The sequence below is a fragment of the Lutra lutra genome, chromosome 17, assembly GCF_902655055.1.
Source record: "Lutra lutra chromosome 17, mLutLut1.2, whole genome shotgun sequence".
NCBI lineage: Eukaryota > Metazoa > Chordata > Mammalia > Carnivora > Mustelidae > Lutra > Lutra lutra.
In genome coordinates this window covers 53,756,828-53,768,922 of record NC_062294.1, presented here as the reverse complement: position 1 = coordinate 53,768,922, position 12,095 = coordinate 53,756,828, and the positions used below count along the sequence as shown (strand labels likewise).

At 48.3% G+C, this 12,095-nt stretch overlaps 1 protein-coding gene across 2 annotated transcripts; it reads left to right on the top strand.

Moving 5' to 3' along the window:
- The first annotated feature begins 869 nt into the window (after nt 1–869).
- On the top strand, nt 870–10,444 carry KLK13 (kallikrein related peptidase 13). Of its 2 annotated transcripts, none has more exons than XM_047712377.1 (6): nt 870–987; nt 1,460–1,546; nt 5,453–5,642; nt 5,846–6,114; nt 7,204–7,340; nt 8,808–10,444. In XM_047712377.1, the coding sequence occupies exons 2-6, from the start codon at nt 1,495–1,497 to the stop codon at nt 8,994–8,996; spliced, it is 837 nt and encodes a 278-aa protein (XP_047568333.1). In that variant the 5' UTR covers nt 870–987; nt 1,460–1,494; the 3' UTR covers nt 8,997–10,444. The 2 variants fall into 2 exon arrangements, with proteins under 2 accessions (XP_047568333.1, XP_047568334.1); XM_047712378.1 differs by lacking the exon at nt 870–987 and adding an exon at nt 1,098–1,182.
- The last annotated feature ends 1,651 nt before the right edge of the window (nt 10,445–12,095 follow it).

Sequence of the window (12,095 nt, the reverse complement as noted above, 5' to 3'; positions counted from 1 at the left end):
AATCTTTAATCCTGCCCCCTCCACCCCCTAGGATTAATTCATGGGCCCACCCAGTCACAGTTCCAGGAGGCACCTACTCATTCCCAAAGCGCCACCTCTTCCTCCTTCCTCTTTCCCATCATCCTGACCCCTACAGCTTTCCAATTCCTGCTTCCTGTCCACCTACATCCCCATGGACTCCCTCACCCCAACTGGCCCTGTTCCTAAAAGACCATTCACCCAAAATATTGCTTTCCCTAGGCCCCATCTAGGTCCAAGTACAGTTGACGTTCTAGCCACATATCTGAAAGATTCCCTTCTTGCCCCTGATGGGGGTGGGGGTGGGGTAGGGGAAGGGGAATAGTGGGAGTAAATTGAGGCATCCCTGAGTTTTTCAGAAGGGCTGCAACATGGCTTTGGTGCTGGAGATGAATCTGGGAACTGCAATTTGGATGTGTTGGGTTTGATGTCTGGATAAACTTGAGATAAGGCTATTGATGGTCTTGAGTTTGGGGAACAGGCTGACCGCAGGAGTATGGTTAAAACGAGGGAGATAGGAGTAGGGTGGAAAATGGCCATCTGGGAGCTGATGGATATAAGGACACGCACAGGGGTTGGAGAGATTAGAAAGTGGGATGAAATACCAGGTTGATGTTAGGGAGAGTCATGGGAATTTCGGGTGGGTTTGAAGAAGGAAATAGCTTTTCCCTTTCCCCTGGGTGGGTTCTACTGCCCCAAAGTTCACAGTGGGTTCAACTGGGGCCTGGGCGGGGCCAGATCTGGGTCCCAGCTCGTCCTGGAAGCTCCGCCCCAAGCGGAAGGGCCAAGCCCAGGCTTGGGGGGTGTCTGGCAGCAGTCTGCTGAGCCATTGGGGGTGGAGAGGGGGAGGCCAGCAACAGGGAAATGCTGAGGGCGCTGGGGGAGGGAATTCAGGGGTTAAAAGCCATGGGTCCGGGTGAAGTTGGAGGCAGCTGGCGGCGAAGCTCCGCACCCAGGCCTCTTCCCGAGGTAGGGTCCGCCTGGGGCAGGGGCGGGATCGTCAAAGGGGAGGAGTGGAGAGAGGAAGGAGAGGTGAGGAGGGAAAGGAGAAGAGGGAGAACAGCTGAGTCAGAGAGATGGAGAGGGAAGCCAGAGGTTCAGTTACAGAAATCTGCAGAGCTGGCGAGGGTGAACAGCGCTGAAAGATAAGCTGTTTGAGGCCAGGTGCGCGGGACGACCCTGAGAGGGTAGCGAGGGGGCGGAGAGCTGCGGGAGAGGGTACAGAGGCACCCGCTCGCTGGAGAGCATGGGTGAACACGGGCGCACGCTGCACCAGCCCCTCCTACCTCCCTACTGGGGCTCCCCACGGAGGATGGAAATTAGGGAAGGGGTTTAGATTCCAGGGCCAAGGTTCTTAGTGAAGAAGAGATTACAGGAGCAGAGATGGGGCGATCAGAGATGGGGGTTCAGCCAGCCCTTAACCACCCCCCCAACTTCTCAGGCCCCGCTCGCCCTGCTCCCCACCCCGGAGCTGCCATGTGGCCCCTGGCCGCTGTGATCGCCTTCTTGACGGTGGCCTTGTCAGGCGGTAAGAATGCGCGGGGGTGGAGGCGGGGTGGCCGCCGGAACAATGGTAGGAGGGGTCAGGCCAGGAGGAGGGGGCGTGGGAGCCCGGAGCTCCGCCCACCGCCCACTCGGGGCCGGGTCCTGCGGGGACAGCCCCCGAGAGCTTCCTGCTTGTCCCTGCGTGACCTGGTTTCTCCCACGGGGTGAGCCCACCGTCCCCGGCTCCTTCCTGGGGCGTCCCAGTTCTGCGGGGGGGGGGGGGGGGGGGGGCTGTCTCCTGGATCTTCCCTACCAGCCCCTTTCCTGATTGCCCGCCTCTGCACTGGGAAGCCCACTCCCACCCGCATCCCTCGGTCCCTCAGCAGCCTCCCTCACATTCAAGGCCTTCCTGAGAGCGTGACAAGAGTGAGATTCAGGTACAAATAAGCAATGAGCAAGTTAAGTTAGCTTCTCTGTGTTTTTTTCATCTGTGAAATGAGATAGACGTCCCCACTACAAAAGGTTGTTGTGAATATGAAAATAAGCTAGTGCATAGCAGATAGAAGGGGCTGGCAAGTTAGCCTTGTTACTTTATTAGAAGTATTCACTCTTTCATTTTCAGCCCCTTCCAGAACCTTCCAGTTTTCCTTCCTTTAAACATCGGAGTGACCCCATACCTGATTCTACCCTAAGTCAGTCCCAAAGATTTCTCCTCAGTTTAAGCGCCTTTTTGCAGGCATATTCTCTGGAAACCCATTCAGGCATCATCAACCGTCCATCCAACCAACCAACCAACCAGCCACTTAACCAACAGCTGTTGAACTAGGCACTGTGCTGGGTGTTATACAAGCACAAACAGTTCCTGCTCTTAATACCCAGAGCCTAGCGGGGAAGGATGCACACATTATTCAAACAATTACCCAAATAATTAGTTAATAATTAGTTACAACTGTGACAGGAGGTGATGGCTTCAAGGAGCCAAGCCAGGAGCCTAGAGATACAATGGAAGCTCCTGGTCTGGAAGGCCCCACCCCAAAGGACTAGACCCCTGAGCTGAGACTTGAAGGAGGGAGGAGTCCTTGGGCATCTGGCACTGGGCACAGGGCACCACCCTTGGCCTGAAGGTGGGGTGGTTTCTCTCCTTTGGCACCACTCCCAGGACTCCCGTGCTCAGTGTCCCAAGCCCCTCCTGGGTACCACACCCTGGGCTAGGAGCTCCACATGCATCTTCTGGAGCCCTCCACAGCCTTATGAGGTAGGAGTACTATAATTAACTTCAGTTTCTCAGCTAAAAACCTGGGACTCTGAGACAGCAAGTCCTGCTCCAAAGACACTGGTGACGCCTGAGTCAGGACTGGCTCCGTATTGCTTGCCCTGTCTCTAGCATCCTAGACTTCAGGTTCTGGCAACCATCTTCATTATTTTAGATCTAATGGTCTGTTTAGAATCAACTTTTTTTTTTTAAACTTACAGTATATTTAAGATTTTATTTATTTGTTTGAGAGAGCAAGAACGAGCAGTAGGGAGGGGCAGAGAGAAAGAGAGAGAGAAAGAGAGAAGCAGACTCCCTGCTGAGCAAAGAACCCTATGTGGGTTCAGTCCCAGGACCTGGAGATCGTGACCTGAGCTGAAGACAGATGCTTAACCGACTGAGCCACCCAGGTGCCCCACATAACTTACAGTATACTGTAAGTAAAAATTTTTTCATTATCCTAAGTGGAGAAGAGCATCCTTTGCTATAAGTAAAAGGTAAGAGGAAAACATGCATGCTGCACAGCGTAACAAAAACAATGTTTCTTGGGTTGGACCATCTGACATTTCCAGTCGTCAGTAGTGCCCCCTTTGGGATCTCCCCCAAAACAGTGACTATAGATGGTTCAACTTAATAAATTTTAGGTTGCTGGGTAAAGGCTTCTGCTTCCTGGCTTTAGAAAGTGAGTTCAGGGGACGCCTGGGTGGCACAGTCGGTTAAGCCTCTGCCTTCAGCTCAAGTCATGATCCCAGGGTCCTGGGATGGAGTTCCACATCGGGCTCCTTGCTTGGCAGGGAGCCTGCATCTCTCTCTGCCTCTGCCTGCCACTCTGCCTGCTTGGGCGCATACTCTCACTCTCTCTCTCTCCAACAAATAAATAAATGAATGAATTCTTTAAAAAAAGAAAGAAAGTGAGCTCAGCAAGGATTAGAGAGGTGGTAAAAGCAGAGTAGCCCCATCATGAGACTTTCTCAACAGACTCATACTGGAGGAGAACTGGACAGTGACTCTTGTTCCCAAGGCTGCAATTTGATGTCACTCAACGCCTCATCTCTCTACCCCCTAAAATGACCTTGTGCCCACCAATGACTCTTGTCCCCAGTTGTGAGAACCACTGAGCTAATCCACTGAGCTAATCCTTATGCAGGTGGGGCAGCTGGCCCAGAGAGGAGGAGAACCTGCTAGCCACGGAGCTGGGGACCTCCTGTTGTAGCTAATAATTAGTAACAGTCCCTGCTTACTGAGTGTTTGCTTTATGCCAGGTACTGTGCCCAATGAGAGATGTTTTCTTTTCCCTTTTTTTTTTAAAAGATTTTATGTATTTATTTAAGGGAGAGCACAAGCAGAGGGAAAGGGAGAAGTAGGCTCCCCGCTGAGCAGGGAGACAGATGTGGGGCTCAATCCCAGGACCCTGGGATCATGACCTGAGCTGAAGGCAGACACTTAACCAACCATGCCAACCAGGCGCTCTGAGAGATGTTTTCCTACTTTACAGCTGAGGAAGCTAAGGCTGGTGGTTCGTACAGGAGCACCCAGCCGGAAAATGGTACCTTTAGGATTGGGCTTTCTCTCTGGTTGTCAACTGCTGTGTCTCCTCCAATGCCAGACACTGTGCTTGGTCCTGGGGATATAGCTCTGAATAAAACAGAGAAGGTGCCAGTTGCTGATGGAGCTTACAGTCAAGTTGGGGAGATTTTAAAAAAAGGAAAAAGCCACATGAATTGTAAACAAATATAAAGAGAAATGAAATGAATAGTGATCATGGCTCTGATGAAAATCGGCTGGGGGGGATATAACAGGGAGTGACTAGTGGGCTGGGGAGGCCAATATTATACCAGGTGGCCAGGAATCTGGGATGGCTTCTGTCTGAGCTGAGATGAGCTCTCAGAGTCAAGAGGGACACAGACATGTAACCTGTAGATTCTGAGTGCCATCAAGTAGAATATTTCCTGTGTATGACGTCTTACGTCTGCCCTGTCCAATATGGTAGCTTCTGGCCACATGGGACTCTGCTGAGCATGTCAAATGTAACCGGTGTGGTTGAAGAACTGAATTTATTTCATTTTCATTAATTTAAATTTAAATATCCACATGGAGCTAGTGGCTGTCGTATTGAGCAGCACAGAACTAGATGAAGAACTGTGTCTGAGAATGGGTCCATGAATCTGGAACACAGTGTGTGAAGCGGAGAGGTCGGAGATGGGGGCAAAGGGGCTCTTAAGGGTCAGATGTCCTGCAAAGTTTGAATTTTAGTGGTTAGGCTCTGGGTTGTGTTTAAAGCCATAGAGCTACCCAGTAAATACATAGTGAAAGGATGGATGGATGGAAGGATGGATACATACTTATTGCCTAGGTAGATGTGTAGGTCAGCCTCATTCTTATCTCCTGAAATCCATACCCATGGTGGGATGAAGAAATGCAGGTGAGGAGAAAGTCTGGCTTCTGCTTACCCATCAGAAGCTTCCTTGTTCAGTGAACTCTGAACCCCCAGTGGAGTTAGCACCTACCCAGAAAAGGAAATCATCACCTCTCTGCCCTGACTCATCTCCATTACATGGAAGATGGCAACTTCCAGAGGCTAACAAATGAATCATCAATTCCTGGTCATCCAGAGCAAAATTCTGACCCTCTCCCCAAGCCCAGCGCCTCCTTTCCCCTCTGGATCCCAATTCCCTAACATTTTCTCTTCTTTACCAGGCATCTCACAGGAATATCCCAAGATTCTCAACGGCACCAATGGGACCAGTGGGTTTCTCCCGGGTGGCTACACCTGCCGTCCCCACTCTCAGCCCTGGCAGGCAGCCCTGCTAGTGCAGGGGCGCCTGTTCTGTGGGGGAGTCCTGGTCCACCCCAAATGGGTTCTCACTGCAGCACACTGTCTGAAGGAGTATGTGGGGGTCAAGGCAGCATGAGGGTTAGGGCGAGAATGGGTCTGGGGTGGTGGGGGAGTGGATCTGGATAGAGGATGAGGTCAGAGTTAATGCTGGGGTTGGGAGTGGGATTGGAGTTGAGGTGTGGAAGATGTCTGGAGAGGAGAAAGGTGGTGGAGATGGGCTTATCCTCTCTAATCACCCCTTCCTGCACCCACAGAGGGTACAGAGTTTACCTGGGCAAGCATGCCCTGGGGCGTGTGGAGGCCGGAGAGCAGGTGAGGGAGGTAGTCCGCTCTATCCCCCACCCTCAATACCAGATCAGCCCCACCCACCTGAACCATGACCACGACATCATGCTTCTGGAGCTGCGGTCCCCGGTCCAGCTTACGAGCCACATCCGCGTCCTGCCTCTCTCCCACAACGACTGTCTCCCCGCTGGTACCTGCTGTCGGGTGTCTGGCTGGGGCACCACCACCAGCCCCCAGGGTAGGCAGCCTCACAGGTGGCCTGAGGTGTCAGTGGGACAGAAATGGGAGGGAAGGCTGGAGGAGGATTCCTTTATAAATATAAATAACAACAGATATACAGTTATATGTTATATATCACATATATGTGTTATCTATCTCCTTCATATAAATATAAATTTATAAATATAGTTATATATGTTACATATATCCTTTAAACAAATGTCTATTTATAAAGTTATATGTATAGATTATATAGTTCTATATCCTTTATAAATATATATAAATTGTAAATATGTATAAAGTTACATTATATATCCCTCATATAAATGTACATAGTTGTTAAGTCATAGATTATATATAAGGTCATAGATCAACTATCATATAAACCTATATATCCTTTATATAAATATATAAATTAATAAAAATATGGCAATATATGCTATATATTACATGTATATATAAATATATATCACTATGCATTTGTATATACAGATTATACAGATTTTCTAAATCATAAGTTCTATTATTTGTGTATTTATTTAAATATGTTTGTATATAAATTTTGTATTATATAAATTATACATAAATATATTTAAATAAATATATGACTTGTAAATTTGATATATCGGCAGGTATGGATTTGTTAAATGTAAGGAAATGTAGGTTTATCCTTTGTGTAAAAAGGACACATGCATGAATAGAAAGTTGATCCTTATAGCAACAAGGGCCCTTTGCATCTCCTTATTTGTGCCCAGGCTTCCTCCTGTCTCATTCCCTCTTCCTCCCTGACTTGTCATCTTTCTCCCCTGTTCTTCCCATCCCCAGCCCTCTGTTTCACCATCTCCCACTGTCCCTCTCCTCGGCTCCCGACTTTCTATGGCTTTTCCTTCCCAGTCCGCATGCATTCTTTCTATCTTCCCTTCCACTTCCCTCCTGTTTCTCTCCACACCTGCCTCCTCCATCACTTTCCCCAGACACATGCTCCATCTCTCTACCTCTTCAACACCATCTCCTTTGCAACCGTTTTCTACAGACTCTCCCCTTTAACTCCCACCTCATAGTCTGTCCTAGATAGACATCCTTAGACCCTCCTCTCTCTCCTCCTCAGTGACTTACCCCCAAACCTTACAATGTGCCAACATCCAGCTACGCTCAGATGAGGAGTGTCGTCAAGTCTACCCGGGGAAGATCACACCCAACATGCTGTGTGCGGGCTCAAAGGAGGGCGGCAAGGACTCCTGCGAGGTGAGAACAAGGGGGTAGTGTGTTGCCGTGGGCCAGGAGGATGGAGGTAGGGACAGATGCTGAGGGGAAAGGACTTGGTTCTAGCCTTAGGGGAAGCAATCTTTTTATTATTTTATTTTTTTAAGATTCTATTTATTTATTTGACAGAGAGACAGCGAGAGAGGGAACACAAGCAGGGGAAGTGGGAGAGGGAGAAGCAGGCTTCCCACTGAGCAAAGATCCCAGTATGGGGCTCAATCCTAGGACCCTGGGATCATGACCTGAGCCAAAGGCAGACACTTAATGACCGAGCCACCCAGATGCCCAGGCAGCAATCTTTTAAAATGGCATTTCCCCTAGTACTGGGGGTCAAGATAAAAAGAGAGTACCTGTGGAGGAAGAATAATTCACTGTACGCCTCAGCTTTTGACGGACAGTGGCTGTCCAGATCCCTGTGTTGGGATTCATAAAGGTTGGCATTCTTTTAGTTACAAGTGACAGAAACCCAACTCCAACTAGCTTAAGCAAGACACGCTGGCTTTTGTAACGGAAAACTCCGGGTGTGTCTTGTTTCAGGCACAGATGGATCCAGGTGCATAAATAATGTGTTTAGGACTCTGTCTCTTTTCAACTCTGCTCTTCTCTCTTGTCTTCGTCTTCGTTCTCAATTAAGCTTTTCCCATACAATAGCAAGATGGCCCCAGCAGCTTTGGGTTTACATCCCACCCTCCTACGCTACTTGACTAGAAAGAATTTTCCAATGGTTTACATGAGCATTTTGAGTATGAGTCTCACTAGTCTGACTCAGGTCATGTGTCCTGAACCATCACTCTAACCAGGACTGTGCGATTCTCTGATGGACCAAGTCTGTCATGGGACTGACTATGTGGGTCAGGAAGGGGCAGGGACAAACAAGGATTGAGGTAAAGGGAGGGGCCTTTCCCCAAAACAGAAAATCAGGAGGCAGTTACCAAAATAAGGGGATACTATATGGCTGAAAACCTCCGCAAACACAAGAAACAAAACCTATGTCCAATAGAGGAGGCTCCTGAGATTGAGTTTTGGGTCAGTAGAAAAAATGATGAGTGAATTAATGATGTGTGCCTTGACTAATCAGTGATGTCTGTCTTGGGTCCAGGGGGGGCAAGTGGAAGTACGTGTGTTGCATACAGACCTGGATGAGTTTACTCAGTAGTAAGATGGTGCCAGGGAACCATAAAGCCACAGCAGGGTGGGGGTGGGGTGGGGTAGGAGTGCCAGAGAGCCAGGAGTGGGTATTAAAGTGACGTGTCACCACTCTAACAGACTGAGGAGCAAAGAAAAACATGGAGAGAGAAGCCTCTTAATCTTGGTCTCCATGCACATCCAGCTCCATTTTTCTTTGTGTCTCTTTCGGTGTCACTCCGTTCCTCCGTGTTTGTCGTCTTGTCTTCCCTGTTTCTCTCTCACTCCACCAAGGACCCCACCTCTCTCTCTTCCCCCACTCAGGGCGACTCCGGGGGCCCCCTGATCTGTAATGGAACACTCCATGGCATCATCTCCTGGGGAGACTTCCCATGCGGGCAGCCCAACCGGCCTGGTGTCTACACTCGAGTCTCTCAGTATGTTCTATGGATCCGAGACACAATTCGAAAACACAGAACTCAGGAACAGAAATGGACAAAGGGCCCACAATAAAAGCCAGGTTGGCTCACCTGTCTCCTTCCTCCCTGCGTGCCTTCCTCACTCCTTTGCCGCGCTAGCCCAGCCCTTCTTGGCCCCTCCCAAAGTTCCACTTAACCAGTGATCCGTGTTCTCAATGTGTCTGATCCCAGTGGATGTTTCGTGTTTCAGAAGCATCCAGTCACTCCCAGTATCATGGTGTCCCAGGTACTGCATCCTGAAACACCTCGGTATCCTCAACATTCCAACCTGGACAATGTTCCACGACTCCTGCTGTCAACATAACCCCAGATGGCCATCTGAATGTTCTGTCTGTGGGACACCCTTAATGCATCCATTGGCCCATTTCAACCATATTCCATGTCCTGTGAATGGAACGTCCTTGACAACATTCTACACCCCTTCAAACATTCATTTATTGCCAACATTCTAGACACTTCTCTGTTTGGTGCTCAAGAAGGTTCTAAACTTCCGGGATAGTTCATACTGAAAATATTCTCTTGTGTCCAGAATCTGCCCCAACAATATTCTAGGTACATCTGAATGATTAATCACATCACAGCTAATACTAAGTCCTCCTAGAAGTTCATTCTCACATAGTTTGGGGTCTCCCAAGTGTCCCATCCCACATTTTGCCAGTATTCCCTGTCCCTGAATCCCTATGCCCACAAAAAATCAATAGTACACAAGATTGGTGTTTTAGGGTTCAGTACCCAGGGGGTCTCCATATCTAGACCCTATTACCTGCCAAGTACCCTGTCCTTTTCTCTCCCCCACCAAGCACCTTTGTTCAGTGACCCCAAATGCAGTGATTAAATGCTCAAGTCACCAAGTCCCTGCTTTGTACAAAACAGAACTCAGTGCCCCTCTATATTTTTTCATCTGTAAAGGGGGCACATCATTTCTCCTCACAGCACTGTTATGATTAATGTCAAGCATTTCCACCCTTATTCTTATTTGCATGGTTCTCTATAGAATATCACCTTAGGGTGTCAACAACAATCCCTCAAATTTTCAGTATCTAAAAAGTGTTACCTTTGGGGTGCCTGGGTGGCGCAGCTGGTAGAGGATATGACTCTTGATCTCAGGGTCCTGAGTTCAAACCCCACTCTGGGCACAGAGCTTACTTAAAAACAACAACAATAAAAAAGTTACTTTTTCAGCATTTGTTCTGTGGTGACCATCTGTAGGCACCCTCCTGGGTGTTGGTAATACTTTATTTGTTGTATTGGTGTTGGTAAATACTTTATTTACCAAATACCAGCACTTACCACAAGCTAGGCACTGTTGCAGGCACAGCTGCTAAACAGTTAATTGGATAAAACTTCTGCCTCATAGAGCTCGTGTTCTTTGAAAGGAGACACAGTTAAAACAAAAAACAAGGAGATAGACTGAAGTGGCGTGTGAACCATGGCAAAAAAGGAGAAATAAAGGATAAGGAATGTTGGGTAGGGGAAGTGAATGCAGTTATTTTATTTTCTATGTGAATTCCATGCCCGGCATGATGCTTGCAATCATGACCCTGAGATCAAGTCACATGCTCTACCGACTGAGCCAGCCAGATGCCCCAGAATTGCTATTTTAAATAGGTTGGTCTGGGGAAGAGACCTTAGGTGATGACATTAAAAAACAAAAAATAAACAAAAACACTGGAAAGATAAAGGGAGAGAGCCAAGTGCACATCTGGGGAGCAGCACCCCATGCAGAGAATACACGTGCAAAGGCCCTGAGGCAGGAGCCGGCCTGGCACATCTGATGGTTGGGACGATGGTGAAGAGGTTGGTGTGGAGGTGACTGCGCTTCAGGAGCTCAGGCAGGAGGTGAAGTTTCTTGGACCAGGTGATGTTCTCAGGGGAGTTAAGGGGGGCAGATTCTGGATCTGCTTGAAGAGATTGTTGGACAGTGCTGACATCAGATGAGGAATGTGAGAGAAAAGACAGCCAAGGAAACCTCAATGCTTCAGCCTGAGCAACCGCATACTAAACGGGGCTGCCGTTTACTGAAACTGGGAAAATTTTGTTAGGAAGAGGTGCAGAGAAATACTGGGAGTTTTTGTTTTGAACTATTTATCAGTCAAGTGGCAATAAACTCTGCCCTCGAGGGGCCTCGGTGGCTCAGTCCTTAATCGGCTGCCATCGGCTCAGGTCATGATCCTGGGGTCCTGGGATGAAGCCCCACATAGGGCTGCCTGCGCCCAGAAAGCCTGCTTCTCCCTCTCCCACTCCCCCTGCTTGTGTTCCCTCTCTTGCTGTGCCTGTCTCTGTCAAATAAATAAAATCTTAAAAATAAATAAATAAATAAGCAAACAAACAAACTCTGCCCTCAGGGGATTTACAGAAAATTAACAACTAAACTAAATAACTGCGAATTGTGATGATTTCTATGTGATAATAAATGTCATCCATGAAGGATCTAAAGGGGTTCCGTGTTAGACAATTAGAGGGTAGGCTGTTTCTCACAGGTAGTCAGTGAGGGCTTCTCGGAGAAGGGGGCATTTGGCTGAAGACCTAAAAAAGTGAGAGGAATCCAGTTGTGCAAAGAACAGAAGTAATCTCTCTGAAGGAGGAAGCCATCATCCTTCGGTGTCCACAGCCCTCAGTTCCTATAGGGGAAACTGTAGTTTAGTGTTTAAAAGCACACACACAGGCTGGGGACTCCTGGCTGGCTCAGTTCGTTGAGCATGAGATTCTTATCTTGGGGTTGTGAGTTCAAGCCCCACACCAGATGTAGAGATTACTTAAAAATAAATTAAAAATAAACAAATAAATAAAAGCGCAGAGAGTGGAGTCTGAAGGATCTGGTTTTGGATGGAAGAAACTAGCTTTTGGGGAGTCTCTGTTTCCTTCTCTGGTACTAACAGGACCTACTGCTCAGGGTTGTTAGGAGGATGATTGGCATTTAAAGCCTGCCCACATCAACTTCTCATTCCATGGGAAAGCAGCATGAAGTAGCAGCTGGAACAGAGTTTCTGAGGCCAGGCTGCCTGGGTGTGAACTCCAGCTCTGCCACTTACTTAACCCCGTGACTTACTTTCTCCATGCCTCAGTTTTCCTATCACTCAAATGGGTATAACACTGGTACTTAACACCAAATTGCATAAAGACCCAAAACCAA